This window comes from Acanthaster planci, linkage group LG13, assembly GCF_054643075.1.
Source record: "Acanthaster planci isolate LZ-2023a linkage group LG13, COTS_SCS, whole genome shotgun sequence".
Lineage (NCBI taxonomy): Eukaryota > Metazoa > Echinodermata > Asteroidea > Valvatida > Acanthasteridae > Acanthaster > Acanthaster planci.
Window position 1 is genome coordinate 5,008,885 of NC_141789.1, and position 20,676 is coordinate 5,029,560.

Here is a 20,676-nt window from a genome sequence, read left to right on the forward strand (position 1 = left end):
CTTCTCCGTGCTATTATTTTCGTCTAAAAAAAACCCCGACTTTCTTAAAATAACAAGATACTATGACCGCAGTCCCTTTTATTACAGTGCTGGACTTTACAGCTCATTTTGCTTGCCCTCATTTGGCAGTCACCTGTTCAAGATTTGTGCAAAGTGTTTTTTACCGCATCATTTTAAACTCTGGGAGAGCTATAAGGGTTCTACACATGCTCCACCTCTGCAGAATCTCAACTTCTTTGTGTGTACAATCTCAATGAGGATCATGAAGCATGGTGATGGGCACAGGCATCACCCAGCACTGCATACGGGAAGCATCAGAATGTGTTTACGGGCCTGTTTGTTTCACACAGATTTGAATCTAGATAAATGATCCCAACGCTGTTTCACTCCATCCATTACATGGATTCTAGTGTCAGTGAACCATGGATCACTGTTCGAGACAGACAAACATCCTCACTTGACCTCCAATTTATCAGGCCACATGATGCCCTCTACTGTCACCGCACAAAGCCAATTTCACTCCATCCATTATGTGGATTCTAGTGTCAGTGAACCATGGATCACTGTTTGACACAGACAAACATCCTCACTTGACCTCCAATTTATTAGGCCACATGATGCCCTCTACTGTCACCGCACAAGGCCAATATAAACCCACCTGCCCATGAGCACCGCCGCCAGGAATAATTCCCGGAAGGGCTTCTTGAAGTGTAGGCCGGGATTGGCCAGCTCGATCATGCTGAGTTTCTGGCTGGACCCACTGGTCACGCTCCAGCCAAACTCAGACTTGAGGTACTCCTCCTGGGCCTGGTGAGTCAGCAGACTCCCTGCAAGAGAATGTTAAGTAATGTCATGTGTCCTTTATAGTGACCAGGCAATAATGACGAAGGCGGTCAGGTCGGCAAAGTTGTTCACCGTTCACCACTTTGGCAAGGATTTGATTCCCAGCTGGCTCACATGCGTTTTCAGTCCCTGCCCGACTCTGAGGATTTTACCTAGACCCGACTACACCTGTCCAAATCATGTGACATGTATAGTGTGGTTTGAGTATAATTTACATTGAATACTGGCAAGTTATGGTATAGTACCCAGCACATCAGTAGTAAGAGTATTAAAGGTAAATGCAATCAGGTGCTTATGAAACACTATGCTTTAGTTGAAATTTAATACCCAACACGTACTCTAGGCACGTGACTTTAAGCGGGCGCAATCGGTCTATTATTCCTCAGGGGTTTTCCTGCCACCTTTAATACTGTAAATGCGTCTCACTGTCTCTCTACAGGTTTCTTCAGGCTTGCAAGCTACAGTGCCCATTGTCAGCTAGGATTAGGGGGGGGGGCATTTTTTACTGTTGGGTATGGCCCCCCACTTTTTGCAGGTCCTATTTATGGGGGCTTGGGCTTAATGGATTGACCTAGTAATGGCTGATGCCTGATGGTCTTATCAGTGGCGTCACTACCGGGGGGGCCTTGAAATCTGTGAATAACCTCCAAGGAGTTTATATATAGCTTTGCAGCTGCGGCTTATTATTTTTGTGGTGTCCCTTTGATAAAAATGCGTGCACCCCTAGATGCAACTTGGACATTCATATATTTTTGTCAGGGAGGCCCCCCCTTTTTGCAGGTCCTATAATTGGGTGGGGCTGGCTCAATCGATCCAGCCCTTAATGGCTCACGACTGATGGTCTCACAACTGGCCGCCCACTATAAGAATCGTTCCGCCGCCGGTGAGTGGTACTCTCAATATTCAAATTAACACAAATTAAGCATATACGTATGCTTCACTTTTCTAAAACCACTTTTCTCATGATAGCCAGCTCAAACGAAAACACAACAAAACATGAAAAAAAGTTGAATGAGAAACCTCTCTCAGGGCAAAAGTGCACAGGGTTCCTATGATGAAATAATAAACCAATTTTCAGTACTTCGGAACACTTCGGAATGAACCATGCCACATTATCAATCTACAGCAGCAAGCATATGGGGCACGTTCCCTCACCTGCCAGGGTGCTGGACAGAGCAATGAGCCCAACACTTTCCATCTTGTCACTGCTGAACGGCTTGTCGTAAACATAGAGCTTGTTCCGGTGGATTCCCATCAAGAATTTGATGACTTGGCTGATGTGGCAGAGGAAAATGGGGCGGCCGATCTAAACACGATTCAGAAACACAGATTTCACACTGACTCTTAATCCCTAACAAAAATTGACAAGTGAAAGGCAGTCAGTTGTTTTCTCACATTTGAATGAAAAGGTAAAGTGAAGGTTAACCTCAAATTCATCCCAAGATGGCTGACACATGGATAGAATCTATTGCAAGGGGCAGACTTAAGAGACTGGCCAATATACCAAAGTAATTTCTTGTCATCACGATCCCAAAAGCAGGGTCAATTTTGATATTTATGAACTTCAGAATCAGTCCAATCAGAGTGCAGGGAAGGGGACAGATCACACACAGCAGCCAATGAATTCACAGAAGTTTCAAGGTCACTGCCAGTCTTTGCTCACTTGAGACCAAGGGCTAATTTCACAGGGCTGACAAGCAAAGAAATCTGTCAATAAAAGAAAATACCTGCTCAACAGATATTCAATGCCAAACCAGCATGCAATGTACACTTCTTCCAGCTGGTTCTTGGCTGATTGTTTTGCTCAGCTAGTTATGACCCTCTTTTCTCTTTTGTAATTTCATGAAATTCGGCGAAGGTCTCCACATCCATGGCATTTGTGACACATCTTTCCATCTCCCAAGATCACAAACAGTTGACCAGGAGTTCCTTTTAATTCAGTCAGTCCCCTTAAATCAAATCCCCTTCAATACATAAATGGATATTCCCTGAATACTTATTTTGTATCCATATAATTAGTGGATTGGTTCCCTTCTCGTATCCCTCTTCGGCTAGTGACCCACGGTTTGAATCCAACCTCCCATCCAGACTTTCTGGGCTCCCTGTGATCTTTTTCTCAGACTTATAACCTTCCTGCAATGAGACTCTGCCTTTATTTCTTGAACACAGACAAGAGGTTCTGCACATTGTGTCATGGCTGGACATACCTTGGTGTTATTAGCCACTGCAACATATGACCTGAGTGAATGCTGGAGGCTTATCTAGAAATAAATATAAAAATGGAAAGAAAATTAAACTAACTTTAATCAAGACTGTTCAAGTACATAGACCATAGTCAGCATCTTGACACTTCAAAAGTTCAGATACCTAGGAACGGCAAGTCTTTACGCAATCCAATCTTGGATTTTTTAACGTCTCCAAGCTGTACTGTAAAAAACCAAGTGTTGTAGTAACAATGTTTCTGCCATATCTCTGTCTTGACGATGCTTTTCACTTGCTTTTCCGAGGGAAATTAAAGAATCTTCGAATGCTGGCAGTCCTTGCATGAACCTGTACACTAGCTGCGGGGGCATGTCACGTGTGTGCATGCTTACGTGCGTGTGATCATACAACGCTGGCTGGTGTGATGTCTAATGAGGAATGTGACATGTGGTTATGTTGCCCTGTCACATGATTGTTCTAGACCAATGAAAAAACAGTATTCAAGACAATCAAGCATGTTACACTTCACAAGTAGTTTTCACTAGATATGGCAAGTACTTCTACAAGCATTATAAATAACACTAGGTGTATGACATTCAGGTAGTGCCTCACTTATAAATGTGGGCAATTCCAGAAATTAGGGGTCCTTTTTGTGTCCCTGTCACATCTGACATATGATGTTGTAAGTTCAGAATGCATTTTCTAATTTCCAAGAGTGATGAATTAATGCAACCTGCCAAACAAAACGTACTAGTTTAAAATCAATTCTGATGATATTTCCATGTCAAATAAATGAAGGTCAGATGTAACAGGGACACAAAGATGTCATACTTTTGGACCCCTAATTTCTGGAATTATCCATGAACTATTTTTTCAGAATGGCTTATGGATCACTTTCTGTGTGCGACGTACTTGTCATCAATAAAGTTAATGGTATCATTGTTCAGGTCACTCTTGTTCTGATGTTTACATAGAGAAAAACGTTTGCCTAGTTTTGGCCTGGACTTTTCATGCCAAGGCCAGTATCTGACCGAGTTGTAGAGCCGACGTAGCCTGGACACAGTCAGGAAATCCTGCATGATGACACCCTTCTCCAGGAAGAGACGCAGGAAGTCCACCTGGTTGTGCATGAGGGATTGCATGATGAAAGGATCCAAGCTGCCAGGCTGCAGGACAGGCATAATTTAAGCAGAGACATTTCAATAAATCCTATTCACTGGTAAGGCCAAAAAATTCTTTTCCCCCTGAATCGGTCAAATTTAATGTGATCTGTTAAAATGGGGTAGTGCCAGACTATTTTGGGTTCCACACCTTTTTTACAGTTTCTTTCAGATGTGGCTCAAAATATTTAATAAATTACAAATTGTGAATTACTCTGAACCAAAAAAATGGCATAAGAATTTGTATGAACCATGATTTCATTGCTGTTCTTTGAACTCTCACGTTCCAAACATGGAATAGTTTATATGCTGACACATGTCTACAGTCCATTCTGCATTTACATCTCATTATCCTTAGAAAGTAATATGGGCAATGCTCAATGCCACCCACAGGTTACCAAGGGGGAAGCCACCTTTTCCAGTGCATTGTGGGAAATACTCGACAAGTTCTAGGGTGCACTGAACCAATTCAAGCTCCATTGAAAATAGTGTAAAATCAACCAAGTTTGGAGCCCCATGGCAGGCAACTGAAGTCCCTGAGGCCTCTCAAACAAAAATCAATGCGCTGTTTGGTCCTTCAGATTTCATTTGATTTTCAATTTTTAGTAGGTTAACCAATTAATTTTTTAATTATCCGCCCAAAACAAACTCACCCCCAAAAAGTGAATGTTGCCAAGCCCTCCCAGCGGCCATTTTTCAAATGACATCCCTCACCTTCCTCGGGCTCTTCTGACTAATTTTCAATCCCATTTTTGTCTGCTTTGCCCCCAGATGGGTGCCCCTGAATCTACAGAGATGATCCTGGGCCATACTGACACAATCCCACCATTTCTCGGCCCAAACAGACCCCTCGTTTCGAAACAATCTCTGGGGGTACTTTTTGTGCGCCTCGGCCTGGTGGAGAATTTTCCTTGAATTGGGACACTGCACCCTCTATTCACTGGCAGCGCCATGTGGGGGACTTGAGTTGTTTTTCTAGTCAGAGTGTTGAATTGTTTGTCTAGTCTCGTTGTTGGATCAGTCTGTTTGTTGAATTACACCGGTCTGAGGGAGAGTGTATGTGGATATGGGTAGAAGACCTGTAAGTACCTGTTAGGCACGCAATGCCCTTAAGGCCCTAATCTATCAAAATATTTCCTCAACTGGTCTACAACATCCCCAAACCAGCCATTGCTAAGCCACTGCATTCACTTAACAATAAAAACAGGACTCTGACTGCTGACATACCGTCCAGTTTTCGTCGTCTACAAAGATCTTCCTCTCTGCTACGTCCACTCGGTTCCACGACAGTGCCAGCGCCAGTTTGTATGTGGAGGTAGTAGCTTGTGCTATTTAAAGAAAGCAAAGAAATTACGAGAGAGCCAGGCACGATCAGATACATGTGCATACTCTTCCTTGTAAACTCAGAGGAAATTTGGAAATAAGAAATCTTGCTGAAAACATGGAGATGAAATTGATTGAATTATCAAATTGTTATCTATTCTAACAGCCATTCAAAATTTTTACCATTGACCTTATGGATGTAAACTTTGCGTGAAGCCTACATGGTGGGGAGGGTGGTATTAAATGAACCTTCCTTGACTCATGTGAGTAGACTGCACAGCGCCCTCAGTAGGGCATGCACTGGATGACCTCATGGACAGGTACACGGACTGACCTGTTTTGCATTATGCCATTACCTTTAAGCAGTGCTATCAAGATAGCGTGGTCTAGGCCCGAGTTCTCACTGATGTCCACCATCTGGAAGACAGTAATCTGAAACAGAAAGTGTGCAACATGCTCACTGAATGAGAATGTGGAAAAGACCTGCAATACATCTGCCACACAGTGAAATTGAACTAAGCAATTACTCTGTGTAATGTGAAATTAGCTTGTTTGTAATAAATTCTTGAAAGTGCCTTGGAAATTTGGCTGGAAAATTTAATAACTTATGTTTTTCACACAGCATTGTAATATATCAGAACTCTAGACAAAGGCTATTACAGAATGTACAGTTTGGTAAAAAGTTAAATACACCTGGTAGAACAAAAACAGTTTTCCTCAAATTTCCCAACTTCATTCATTCCTACCAACTTTTCTTTTCATGAGGACAGACAAGATGGGTGGTGTACGCGTCAAATAAAAACACTCAGAGACGTATTATATAATTCATATTATATTTACAAAAAAATCAACATTTTATACTCCAACCCTAATATTTAGTGCTACTTTCTGTATTTTGGGTCACATTTCATAGGCCAAGTGGACAACTGTCTGAAGTGTTTTTGAACAATAAGGGGGTAAATGTAAATTTTCACAAAATGATTTTTCAGAAATATTCATATTTTGAACCGTAATACACATCATTGAGAATTTTCAACTGAAGTACACACTATGAACATTAAGTTGAGATACAATTGGTCTTACCTCTAAAGGAAAAGTTGGCCAAACTATTTCAAATGGCCAAAAAAATGAGGAAAACTATTTTTCTACCAACTGTATTTGAACTTTTTGCCCCAACTGAAAATACCATCTTGTAGACCTAAATTCATTACATACCAGTTTTTTGTCTCTGATGCAAACGATGACATCCTCAATCAGCTGGTTCATGTTCTCATTATTTGGATCAATATTAAAGAAATTCTGTAGTTTGTTTCGCAGGACCTCTCGGTTCTTGTCACTTAATGTTCTCGACTCACTACAAAAACACAAAATATTTGCGACAACTTTCTGAACAGTATCTGTTGGTCTTGACTTTCCGTACAAGGGAAATTGTCCCCTAAACCCAAGGAAAGCCTACCCAGGTGGGCATGCTACGCATGTACACCTATTCACACTTCCTGCACAACCGATTTTTACTGAGAGTGCACACAGATCTGAAAATCAATTTCTTTTCCCAAGACAGAAAACCTCACTGAAAAAACAAAAACTGCCCATATGCAAAGCACAAGAAAGAAAGGAATATATCAATATTTCATTCTCCCCGCCGTCTTTAAACTTCTTTGAGCTACAAATAACAAAGAACTACAATAAGCCATAAACAAAGCCACTCAATTTAGATGACCATTAAATCAAATCCATTTCAAAAATTCCAATGGCATGAAATGAAAGCATGCCACGTCAAACTAATGTAAGTACTGTGGGTTAGATTCTTCTTTGCTATATAGGGCCCTTCTTCCATGGAATCTGATTCAATGCAAAAAAAAGAAGAGTGCACTTCAGTCACTGCCATAACATCTGGAAATTTTGTCGGACTTACGATTCCCCTTCAGCTCGGTTGTGGGCAAAGGCTATAACGTCTGCTGCCCTGCCGGACCCGTCGCACACCACGGTAGGTATCCCCCGCAAGACAGCATTCTTTACGTTAAGCAGAGTGTCCACGCCACCTTCGAGCACCACAAGCACAACTGGAAGGCCCAGGCCATTATCTGAATTGGTAAAAAGTTGGAAAAGCACAAAGAACAAAAAAACAAAAACTGAATTAGTACAATGACAATTTTACAAAGGATTGACCAAATTAAAGAGTTCTTAGAAGCTTCAGGATTTCATGGTAAATGTTCTTTAAAACCCTGGAGTTAGCCATTAAGTGTAGCGCTAGAGGTGGTCCTGAAATTTGAAGACCACAAAACTTTGATTAAAATGACAAGTACTAAAAGCAGTTTTCCTATGACAGGGAAAATAGAATTAATGCTGATGGGGAAAGTACAGATGACACCATCCTAACGTAGATTTCCAGTTGCATCCTAAATACACATCACTGATTAAAACCCAATGATCTCGTCTAAACATGTTAGTATTAAAGCTGAACTGTTGCTAGGATAATAGTTGGGTTCTCAACTGTATGGTTGGTTGAAAGATGCCACCTATTAAACAAAACTAAACACACCCTGGTTGCAGGATACCTAAACAGGAAGCCACCTAAATCACAAACCATACTAATTTCTCATCCATACGTTTATGGTTAAGTTCCAGCCTTGCACAACTATACGTATCTGAGTAACATGCACCATTAAATGAACTCCACTGGGCTCCTTATCAAACATGGACCACTGTTTAGCTTCTTGGGGTGTGGCTAAAATGTTCAACTCATTCACTTCATTTAAATAAGTAAATAATCTCCTGAATAAAGCCAAAAAATTCTCCGTTGAAAGTTATACAGCATCACTGCTCACATTTCTGTGGAATAGCTAAAAACCTCCGCAGTGAAACCTTAAAATTCTTGACTCCGAGTGAAGTCAATGAGCAGCATCCATGCCTGCTTTACCTTCCTTGGGAGGCAACTTAATACCTCCTCAATGAAACCCCAAAAAGTCTTGATTCAAAGTTTTTAAGTTATGCAGCTGTCGAGCTAATCTTCCTGGGGTATGCCATCCAAAATCTCCTCAGCGAAACCCCACAAATTCTCAACTCAAAGTTCAGCGCCCCATGCTCACCTTCCTGGGGTGCGGCCAAGGCCTCCTCAATCATGGACCGCATCACAATCTCCCCTCCGTAGGCCTGCTCCCCTTTCCGCCCGGTATCAATCAGGATGAAATGCGTGTGGTCTGGATTGAGGGGCACTGGTCGACCCTTCATCACAACAGGGTTGACTTTGTATTCTGCAGGGTAGGATCCCTGTATGGGAGAAGTATTAACAGGGAACTGCATGTAGGAAGGGGTAATCAACAGAGCTACTTTTGTTATAAATTGAAGGTAACAATTCGTTTAATAAAAAAGCAGGGGAGATTCCCCTTTCTATTTTAAGGGTACCCGGGTACCCGCTACTGACATAAAATGGGTACCCGGTGCCAAAAATACCACAAACGCACACCCCTACGCTGCTAGGTGCATTTACATAAAAATTAATGCAAAAATGACCAAACTGATGTTGCACGTGCCAGAAAATGAAACCACAGTGTAAACATTCTGGGGTTAGGCGAGCTTAATATTAACGAAGCCAAAGCCTTGGAAATCACTTGAACTCAGTTTTTATCCAGGCTAAAATCCAAGACAATCAGCCAGTTTTGGTAATTTCAAAAAGGCAGGGGTACAAAGAGAACACAGCATGTGATGTCATGCCAGTGCAAACATGTTTAGTGATGGCTGCTAAGTCAGGGCCGATCTTACCAATGCATATTGATGTTCTGGAATGACCTGCATGTATAATATGTGCTCAATTTGAGTATGCGCCGGCGCAAGGCTCAACATACTATTCTCCAGTGTTTTGATTAACATGGACTCTGACAAACTCAGACATAAGTTTTTGGTGATTTAAATAGGAAGTGAGTGAGGGTTCAACTATAACACTGTGGAGAGTTCCATGCTATTAACTACAGGATGTGGCCATCCCAAGCTGTGAATATCCTGTGAGTAGTAGGTGTGTGTCACGTATGGTACCCCAGCTCACCTTGCCATGCCTGGTGAGGAGTTGCTGGCTGCCATCCACGTAGCCCCAGGGTGCAAGACCGATGCATTTCAGCTTGCTGCTGCCAAAGCTCCTCTTGTTGGCCTTGATCCAGTCCCAGGTGTGGCTGGCTTGGACGGCTTGCCCGACGATCTTGGGCACGCCGGCGTTGAAACCGCTAGTGATGATCCAGGCGTCTGTGGTCCAGGCAGCCTGAGGGGAGACCCTCTTTAGTTAAACAGTCTGACATCGGAAAGCCAGACAACAGCACACAAAATCTGAGAGCCTATTTGTCTTAATCCTGCTTTTTAGTCACCAAACTGGTTCCCTCTTGATTGTTGAGAATGTGATTAACCTCAAGCCCAAGGGGTATTGTATTGTGGTTCATCACTACAGTAAAAATTGTCACCGTGCTCTGGACTCTGCTTGTTTATTAGAGACAAACTTTTCAGACGGTGTGTGGTATGTGTGCCAAGTGTGAGGATTTCCAGATTTTGTTTCATTTCCGAAATTTTTGAAACTTAGAACATTCTGATTCTTAGGCCTCTAAAAACGGAAAACTGTTCCAATTAAATGGAAACAGTTGGTAGGCATGGTTTACCCTAACCTTCAGAATTCCTCCTTGCACAAAAGTGACTGAGGTCATTTGGCAAAAGCTGCGTGGCTTCTCTTGAAAAATGTACTGCGTCCAGGTGTTGGGCCTGACCTTGCATTGTCAATACTCAGTAATACATAACGCATAAATTAAGCTTCAAATCAGCAGCACCCTTCCTGAATATCATTCACACGTCATATCAGACGCTGCCAGAGGATTTTGAAGGAATTGAGGTAGTAGTTAATTCTCTGGGAAACCATTCCACAAAAACAGAGGATTATAAGACTGAGGCTGTTTTCAATTTTTACCAGAAAGCAGTTGGAGGATTTTGCAAAATTGAGGCTGTACATTAGCAAAACAACCAAAAGAGTTTTATCGGGTTACAGAATAAATCTTGTGGTAAATTTCACTTTTAAAGGGTGCGATGAAATTTTTCTTAGACACAAGTTTCCATGGCTTGATGGTCCTCTTCAATATATTAAACTGGTTGATGTCTCTTTTGGGTTAAGTGTATTGAAAAATGCACTTCCTTAAATATTTGAGATTGTTCAGACTTTTCCATCAACCGATCAGTCAGTGCAAATGATCACGGCAGACAATATTCATTTGATCTATCTTTCTGTTCGAATTGTAATGCCAAAATTTACATGTTGAAAACATTTCTGAGAGAATTGCTTGTTGGCTCATTGTCATGTACAGGTATTTCAGCACCAAAGAATTCCCCCCCCCCAAATTTTGGACTTGAAAATGCCACATCTTCTAGTAGATTTCCGTACACAAATCAACGCAACATTGAGGCTTTTTGCCTGGAATGACTATTAACAGTTTTGCTCATGAATATGGATCATGGAACTAGCATAAATACCCCCGTACAATTTCTACTTATAAGATTCTTATAAGACCCTTACAGGAATCAATTGACAGTGTGAAAGTATCTTATAAATACCTTTAATCAGATTCTTATAAGATTTTGGTTAGATTCTAATCAGAATCTTATAAAAATCTTATAAGATTCCTACAAGACTATTTCATGCAGGACCAAAAAGACTTCAACAAAACCTGCACTGCGTAGTCCCTTTCACATCTTTAGTCACTGCCATATACATTTTATTCTACCATTTTGTCACATTTCAAGGATCAAGGCTCATCTGTTAAATTTTCCAAACTTTTTTCAAGTCTTTGTAATTTTTAATGCATTATGGAAATAATAACCAACACAAATTTAAATGTCAGCGCTCCCAATGTCTGGCAGCCTCGGAGCAGAAGACATAAAAAGTTGTCTGGTCTCACCTTGATCACGCCGCGGCTAAATGTCTCCTTGTCCTTCTCGTTGAGCTTAAAGCTCCGCCCCCCACCGGTCAGGGAGATGACCAGTTGGGGTTTGGACAGCTTCCAGTACTTGGTCATCAGGTCCAGGACCAGCTTCATCTCGGTCCGGTCTGAGAGGCGCACAAACTGAAAGTTTGAAAACAAGGCAAGAAGTAGGATTCTTCAGAATTACTTAAAGATTCAATTATTTGTCTCGTTATAGACTCTTCCGAAGACTTTTTGTTGGATTTAAAAATTTGGACAAGAAATGCGGTTGGGTACAAAACAAAGCATAAAGACTAGATGTAACTCATTACTGGATACTGGATTCATTTATTTTTACCTTTTGCTACTGTTTTGTTCACCACATATTCTCTACCCTAATATCACTAGATATATGGATGGAAATTATAATAATTGAATCTTAGAGAACATAAGGAAACTCAGCCCCAGCAGGAATATCTCGGGACTTTATTCTGCTAGAACAGCCTCCCTTGCTCTTATTAAGCACTCATACATGCATGCAGTCCCAAATGAGCCCTACACCTACATGTGTTTGCCACCGTCTTCCGCAGTAGATAAATGAAACCATTGTGGCAATTCTTTCACAAGAAAATGGGAGTTCATGGGAGTTTTCGGTTTTTATTGCATTCTCACATACACGTCTTTTACTTCAGTGTACTGGAAAGTATACAAATAAATAATCCAATAACAAGACTGATGGCAAATATTAAACAGTGATGAGGCAAATGGAGCCCACAATAATCAAAATCAGTCAAGTGCAGGTCCCCTGTGTAAACATCTAGGGAAATATATAAAATCGAAACTAAAACAAGTCCAAATGAACTCTGACCACTCTTTTTTTCCGAAGCCACTGTATCCGCTCTGAGTGGAACAAAAGAGGGTGTGTTTTTTTGGTACTCACTGCAGAGGTGCGTGTTTATGATGGAGATAAATGACGTGGTTGATGCGGAGCACACTGAGTGTACGTAACGAATTTATTTTCTTAATGTATGGTCTTTGCGTACATGTATGCAGAACGCATGCAAGAACCCGCTTGGAAAACTTACTACTATCTGTCTTTCTTTTGCCACTTGGGGGGTGCACTTCGATTTGGGGCAGATAATCTGAGTTGCTGTAAGCCTGGTAAGCTTCCTACTTGGAGAAGTGGATGGGGCAGGTTGAGAGTTTCTGAATGACGTGAGGTGTGTTTGGTTACCTTAGATGTGCACACTCTGTCGACTGCTTCGTTGAAGTGTATCTCGCCAAAGGCGTCAGTTGGGACCTCTACCAAATGCTCCTCAGCACTCCAACACTCTGGGGACTCTTGGCCATCAGGGGCCACTCTAATGTTTCTGGTGGAGTCCTGGAGAATCTGGTAGGGCATCCTGCCACTGCCTGTGTCAGTGAAGTATTTTAGCGGGGACAGGGAGTCCTTGACTGGCAAGTCTTGGGAAAATGATACGTGAGCGCGCTTGGGGCGACCACAGAAGCACCTGGGGAAGCCATTACAGAACAGAAGAAGGGTTCAGGTCAAAGGTGAAGTTCACCATTTGTCATTTGTGCATTACGTTCCTTTGAGGCGTACAGAATTACTCAAAATCAAAAGAAGGGTGCCCAAGCACAAACCCCATAAAGTTTCAGCTCAGTGAATATTGTACATTCTGAGAAAAACAATATATTCTAGGATTTAAATTTTGGAGTTCAAATTCCTGAGTCATGTATCAAACTGTACCCGAATTCAGCAGCTGGGACATTGTCTCACATCTGGCCAAACAAAGCTACTTGATGCCGTGCACTGAACTGACGAATACGTACCAACATCTTGAGACACATCGGAGGAAATTACCTCTTCATTGTTTTCTTCAAATCACAGCTTGCCAGAAAGAATAATTTCACAGGGAGTTTAGTCCCAAAAGAACCTTTAAATCAAGTGCGCTTTTCGATAGTGATCTACTTCTGGGATAACTGAAATTGATGGACCGTACCTTTAACTTTGAACTTTGGTTTTGCAACGGTAAAAGCACCCACTAGGTTTGCAAGTGGGCAACAATATGTGAGATATTCTAAGGGCTTAAGTGTTCTGTAGGCCCAAGGCACCAGTGTTTCCTAGGTCCAATGTACTGGTGTTCTGTAGGCCTGTTAAAGTCACTATAGTAATTTGTAGGCCCAACACAACGGTCTTGCACAGACCCTACACAATAATAGCCACCAGCAGTGATTTCATAGCATTGGTAAGCACTAGAGCCTTTCATTCTCATGTTAATGCTAAGCTTTACTAATAAGCTACATCTATGTGCTGGCTAGTTTGAAGCATTTTCAACATTGAAAATTCAAAGCAGGAAGCACCATGTTTGCCCCCCCCTCCCCAATTCTCATCTGCCCAAGGCACAGTGCCTTCTGTACTAAATGGATAATCCCAACCTGGATGTTTCAATACCTTTTCCAGCATGCTCCCGGGTCCCATACTGACTTACAAAAATACAAAAATATCCAAAACCTTAAGAGGAACCAAACACGCTTACACTGTGGCCGACATGTCAGGATCCTGGACAAACTTGATGCAGCTCTTCTTCTTGAAGTTGGCAATCAGCCATGCACCCCTTCTCTTTTTTGTCTGTGGCAAGCATGAAATGAGACACTGATGAAAGTCAAAAGGTAGCACAGATGATGCAATGTATACTCGACCGTATTCGAAGATTAAATTGTATACACATAAGTCATGATGTTCTATAATGGTTTCAAATTTTATAATAGTTTAGAACTACTTTTAGCATTACAAAGCAGCAAGCATGGTGGGGAACCACGACAGACGGCACTTCATCAAGCTGGGAACTTTTTTCCATTACCAAGTACAGTAACAACCCTTCACATCACAGATATAGATCCAAAATCTACCAGGAACATTTGTAGAAGTCGAGGACTGAGGAGCCCTATGGCTCAAGCCCTGCATGGTACTTGTTGCCCAATAAACGGTCAAATTATCGTAAGTTGGCTGAAGTCCACAAGGGGCAAACCTTTCAACAAACACTGCTTAAAACTTAAAATGTCTACCGCACCTTTTGCCTGGGTACAGCATCCTGATGTGACGTGCTGTCAATCCCAGAATCCTCGGAGCCTTCGGAGGCGTCATCCATTTCGGCGTCACCTGCCTCTATAACCTCCTCAACAGGTAGGGGCGCCATCGGGGTGAGGGATATCATCCTGGTTTTGAAGAAGGCCTCCTTGCCAGCAGCGTCATGACCCACGATCTTCTCGGTTTCCATAGCCAGCCCTCTCTGGGCTTGGTGGGTCTTGGACGACTGCATGATCGGATGGGATCTCACCACTTCTGTATACCACCAGCACCTCCAATATGCCAAAAGTCCACATAAGGGGACTCAGACACCCGGGTACACGTACATGTCACTGTAACAAAGCATCAAACTACAAAAGACAAAGAAACGAACACAAGATCATCAGGACTGGCCAAACCGACAGTGATGGAAGTTATGCACATTGGAATTGGGCAACGTTTCAAAGGATGCTACATGAAGTTGTTAAAAAGGAGCTCTCAACACATGCAGTAAACACAAACAAACAAGTGATACATCAGAAAAACTGCTTTCTAATAAGTCCTTTTAAAAGACCGTGGTTGTTATTTCAGAAGGTACACAACTCAATGAACAATGAACTGAACTCACTGACTGACAAAGTCTGACAGATATATGTACAAGTACCCCCCCCCCCGCTTTATACAAGGGACTTATTTACAGATGACCTTAAGCAATGGATCGTTGTGTACTCAACAAAATGATACATGATCTGCCTTATATGAGCATGCTCTGAAAAGTCTCAACTGCAATATATAGGTACACGTACCTGCAGATGTACGCATGTAATTATTAATTTATACTAGGCAAAATTGCTGGACAAAGTGCCAAGGAACACTGACCTTTTTATTAGCTGAAACTTATAGTTTACTGGGATAATTGTTCCATTAACGATTGCTTATCTTTCAGTTCAGCTTTTGCATAATTACAACACTTTCATGCGGCCTGATTCATGCTGTGCAGCCTATTATAACTGTGGCATCACGATGATCTTTGCCCTGTGTATGATTTGGAGCTACTGATAGTCACAAATGGATACTGCATCCCTGTTACAGCTGTTTTCATGGTTGAGAGTTCCCCTTTCACTTCAAGACAAGGATTCATTTGTATTGTCTCTCCTGTTGAATAAAACGCTCTGGATATTCAACTCACTAACTCAGTACCAATTTCTGGCAGATATTTGGACTTAAATTGTTAAAGTGAAAGCCCGTAAAATTGCAGGCAAGCTGGAATCATTACAATAGTTATTGTACTTTTTATATCATAAGAGCACAATTTAATATTGATTATATTACAAATTGTATAATGTTAGTGCCCAGATGTGTTTGAAGGAATGCATGCAGTTCCAGTATGTCTGAGTGTATGCAGATGGCCACATGGTGCATGCATATTTTGTTAAAATCGCCCACACATGTAGGTTTTGTTCAGGTGAATATTTTGAACACAAGTGTATTGTCTTGTTTTCAGTACTCCTGGAAAGTCAGCATAGCTTCTATTTGTGTTGATGCAATCAAGCAAGACACTGTCATCCCTGCTCAATTACTTGCATGTTTATAAACTGAAATTCACTCTGTGTTGACGTCATTCCAAATACTATGAATAAAACTTGCATTCAAGAAAACAACCTTGTCATAACTGATCCGAAAGTTGTAGAAGTTGAAATGTGCAAAGGCGTGGTGGTAAAGGTTTTCTGAGACATATCTCAACTAAAATCCAAAAATCCTGACTCACTCGACTGTGTTTATTTCCTTTTGGTATCATTTGTGCATGAAGCACGAGCATGTGTGAGCCCAACCACAATTGTGAAAACTAAACAGGGTGGGAAAAACTTGGAATTACATTCAAAAAGTGCCAAAGCCTCGACTGTGAGAACCGAAAAAAGGGTGGAACACAAACCTTTTATCATGTCTACAATACAGAAATATCCCAGAATAACATTCAGAAGTTAAAATCAGCTACAAAAACATGGGTAGGCTTAGAAAAATACCTCTTTAAATGTCAGGTAAAATGAGATTGGAATATGTACATGCACAACATAAAGTACACACAAACTTACAGTATTGTCTTTTCAATAAGGCATTTGTGAGTTGAATTTGAATAAAATCTGGTGCACCAAGTTATCTGACTGCAACATACACATAACAATTTGAATTCCCCAGACTAAAGAGACTGTTGCTACACGTGATTCGGGGCAAGCTTTCGCATAGCGACCACCATCTCTGGAATGGACTGGTTCCTTTGTGCCCTTCTTATCCATTGAGAACAGTGTATTGTTGCAAGGCGTCTCTTATGTAACTAAGCAAAAGCGTGCCCCGAATCATGAGGTATAGCAACAGTGGTTTTAGTAAAGAGAATTTAAGTTGTAATGTTCACGTGAATTTAATGAACTCAGTGTACCAGATTCGGGTCAAAGTTAACTCGCAAAAGGCTTATTTCATTCATCTGTACTTTCATGAAGTACAAAAGTAACATTCTGCAGTTTTGATTTGAAATTTACTCTTGATGGTACACATACGTGTACATGTGTCTTCACACATGAGCATACCATCTGCTGACAACTGCAGACATGGCATGATACCAGTTAAGGCACAGATTCGGGTTATTCTGGTGTAAATTATAAACCAAAATGGTAAAATAATTATTTGAGTGACATGGCTGTTCGTTAAGTTTGCTCATCGATTGTCAACTTCACAGGAAGCCCCCCCCCATAGGCTGCCTCTATTTCTTCTATCTACCCTACACGTATTTTGATGGCATGACCCTGAAGTTTTTTGGGCATTTACTGTAGGACAATGTTAAGTTAGCCTATCTAAAAAAAGAAAACAAGAGCCTTTTTTGCATGCAGTTTGTGGTGCAGAAAGGTACACGTAAAAATACAATGAACAACGTTATTTCATTTGAAACATATCTTACCCGACCCGTCTTTCTCTTTAATTTTATTCAATTAACACGAAGCTGCACACAGAAAAGGGACTTAATGGTCCTCCCCAAAATGGAGCAATACGCATGTTAAAATATTGATGCTACTATTATCAGAATGTTATGGTGACCAATTTTTTTCCTAACAAAAGAAACTGTCCCCTTAATGTGGGAAGGTCTACCCATGTAGGTTTTAATTATGGCTTCCACATGTACATACATGTAGGAAGGACATTCCTTTGTTTTCATGTGATGAAGAGAAAAAGAAACTATAAAAATACTCATTTTCCTTGCACTCTAAACATCTTTTTTTTTCCAAAAGCCGGTTTTGTGTTTTGCTTGGGATCTGCGACAGTTCCTCTTCATTTTGCTGTGAGTAACCCGGTCCTGAATATGTCTCAAAAACTATTTTTCCAAAAATAGGGTTGAGTCAATACGAATAATTCGTTATTCGAATATTCCACATTCAATTCAATCAAATAGCCAAATATTGTTGATGAACAAACCCAAATCTGTTGCAATAACACACCCAACTGTACATAAAACTAATAGCTTCTCACTTCTAGGAGTATCTGCAGCCACGATTTAGCTGAACAGACCAACAATACTAGCTTCTTGCCCTGTTGAAAATTTTTTTCCTTTTAAATTTTTTACTGAATAATTTGTGTTTTGAATTGTAACATATTATTCTGTCACGTTTCATTTGAATCTGATTGAAACAAGCCTCCACAGTGTAATTTTTCTCTTTAAAAAATTCTCCTTTCCTTCCCATGAATTTTGCATTAGAATATTCGAATTCAGAAAATAATATCTGAATATTTGATAATCGATCAAATATTTGGATGTTTTTCACAGCCATATCCAAAACGGGGATAATGTTGAATGCATTGAGTCTACACTGACGGGGTCCCAAGTCCACATTTTACAATGTACATGTACATATACTGGTATGTTGGATTTTCAATAGCTTCCTCACAAACCTTTCAATAAACTTTCAACACAATTATCACCGTAGGTTTAAACAGACTCCAGCTTTTGTGCAAACTATTCTACGAGTCATGGAACTGTCAGTTGATCCACAATGTCATTATGATTCTAATTTAATTTTATACACTGAAAACAGGAGATTACCAATCACAAAGTTTCCTGCAATACATAATACACCACATATGCACATAATACCAGGAAAGAGGTGCACTGGACTGGTGAAATTCCCTGTTTAAACCACAACGGACTGACCCCATAATTGTGATGCATAGGGTTAATAACAAGAGTCTAGGTTACAGGCTGGCCTTGTATCCATCCTGCTAAAGTTGTAAAAGGTTGTTGACTTCAGCCTGATACAATTATCAGTAAATAAATGCAAATTAAGAAACTGTTCAGTGTTCATTGTCACTGGTGTGAAGTTGGTTCCTTATTCTTTGTTTGACATTTAACGTTCAGTGTTGAATAAGTAATAGTTCCGCAATTGGCAGCACTTAGGATGCAAACCCCTAATAAAGCACTTGTTCCTATTCAGTTGGATACAAAACCATGGAGCACTCTGTAAAGCTAAAGAAATAAGAAATAAAACAATATTTGGAAAAAGAAATACTGCCATACTGACGCCTGTCTAACATGGTAATTAATTGATTCCTTTTCTGACTTGTTGTCAATTTGGCGATAGGAAGCTAGCTGTCCCCATCCCCTATCAGTAAAAAAGCATAAGCACAAAAAATTTGGGTTTTGTGATGTGGCCCCCTTAATGCCTGAAGCTGGCAACAGGGGCTGGGCATTGTTGACACAACGTCTTGCACAAATTTGTTGTTCTCCCTCGAGAGTTGATCATTATCTTAGAATGGATTTTCTTCAATGGCTCCTGATAGCATACAATAAATTTGTGCAAGTTTCAAGATTGCACTGACCAGCTCCAAGTACTTTGTTAGGCATGTCATGTTTGGGGTACGCATCCTAAATGCTTATTGGATGTAAAACTGTTATCTAAACAAGGGATAACAACTTCGCATCGGTTTGTTTGTCACCTCCTGTTACTGTCCCAAACAGAGAGTTCAAAGCATACAGACTGCTCGATCAACTTACTTTGCATCGATCCATCATTGTCATAATCTGCAACGTAGGACTGCAGAATTCATTATCCTCTCCATGTTTCCAACACACAGCCTGAACTGTGGCCTTTTTTTTTAACTTTAAACAATCACCTTTTCAAATTCAGGCATTGAACCTTTCACATCATACATCCCCTTCGGACAAGAGTTCCATGCGTGACAATGACATCACCTGATCACAGACACCCTGACACAAACGCTTCAACATTTGTCTCCGAACTTTACTTTTTAGGGCAGGTGATTGCTTTCTGATGGCATACATACCCATAACTGTAAGGAAAACATAGAGTGTCCGTCGATGGAACTCTTCCCGAACGAAACTGCTATTTCCTTGCTCTGTACTTCACTGTACCTTCAAATTCTGCATGCACATCGTTCCTGATGAGTCTTGGTTCTTGTTTGTGTACGGCTCTCTAACACTCAACAGGTGATTCACGCGTGCGCTGTTATTCGCTACTGGCTACTGTTTGTCATGGAATTTATCGATTCTATTGTATTTGTGCATTACCCGGCTTCCAGCTAGCCGTGACGAGGAGTGTGTCCGTCAACCAGACGGGCCACTAAGGGTGCACTGAACAAATTCAAGCTCCATTGAATATAGTGTAAAATCAACCAAGTTTGGAGCCCCATGGCAGGCAACTGAAGTCCATGAGGCCTCTCAAACAAAAAACAATGCGCTGTTTGGTCCTTCAGATTTCATTTGATTTTCAATTTTTAGTAGGTTAACCAATTAATTTTTTAATTATCCGCCAAAAACAAACTCACCCCCCCAAAGTCAATGTTCCCAAGTCTTCTCAGCGGCCATTTTTCAAATGACATCCCTTACCTTCGTGGGCTCTTCTGACAAGTTTTCAATCACATTTTTTCTCTGCTTTGCCCCTAGATTGGTGCCCTTGAATCTACAGAGATGATCCCGGGCCTTACTGGCACAATCCCACCATTTCTTAGCCAAAACAGACCCCTCTTTTCGAACGAATCTGTCGGGGGGGACTTTTTGTGAGCCTCCGCCTGGCGGAGAATTTTCCTTGAATTGGGGCACTGCACCCCTAAAGACGAGTACACATTCCTTGTGTGTACGCGAACGCTTTGA

At 41.1% G+C, this 20,676-nt stretch overlaps 1 protein-coding gene across 4 annotated transcripts in view; it reads right to left on the reverse strand.

Annotated features, from left to right (window-relative positions):
- Positions 1–20,250, reverse strand: part of LOC110982474 (transient receptor potential cation channel subfamily M member 3-like) — a 35,288-nt gene extending 15,038 nt beyond the window's left edge. Inside the window, exons 1-15 of one of the 4 annotated variants that reach the window (XM_022240887.2) lie at positions 19,851–20,250; positions 14,530–14,896; positions 13,996–14,087; positions 12,690–12,966; positions 11,453–11,617; positions 9,571–9,780; positions 8,618–8,798; positions 7,444–7,612; positions 6,744–6,882; positions 5,885–5,960; positions 5,433–5,533; positions 4,077–4,211; positions 3,051–3,104; positions 1,999–2,149; positions 659–827 (exon numbers count right to left, since the gene is read on the reverse strand). In XM_022240887.2, the coding sequence (XP_022096579.2) occupies positions 659–827; positions 1,999–2,149; positions 3,051–3,104; positions 4,077–4,211; positions 5,433–5,533; positions 5,885–5,960; positions 6,744–6,882; positions 7,444–7,612; positions 8,618–8,798; positions 9,571–9,780; positions 11,453–11,617; positions 12,690–12,966; positions 13,996–14,087; positions 14,530–14,778 (2,168 nt within the window). In that variant the 5' untranslated portion in view covers positions 14,779–14,896; positions 19,851–20,250. Of the gene's footprint in view, positions 1–658; positions 828–1,998; positions 2,150–3,050; positions 3,105–4,076; positions 4,212–5,432; positions 5,534–5,884; positions 5,961–6,743; positions 6,883–7,443; positions 7,613–8,617; positions 8,799–9,570; positions 9,781–11,452; positions 11,618–12,689; positions 12,967–13,995; positions 14,088–14,529; positions 14,897–19,560; positions 19,816–19,850 lie in introns of those variants that run through there. The other 3 variants (XM_087144935.1, XM_022240884.2, XM_022240885.2) reach the window with 3 other exon arrangements.
- Positions 20,251–20,676: the final 426 nt, after the last annotated feature.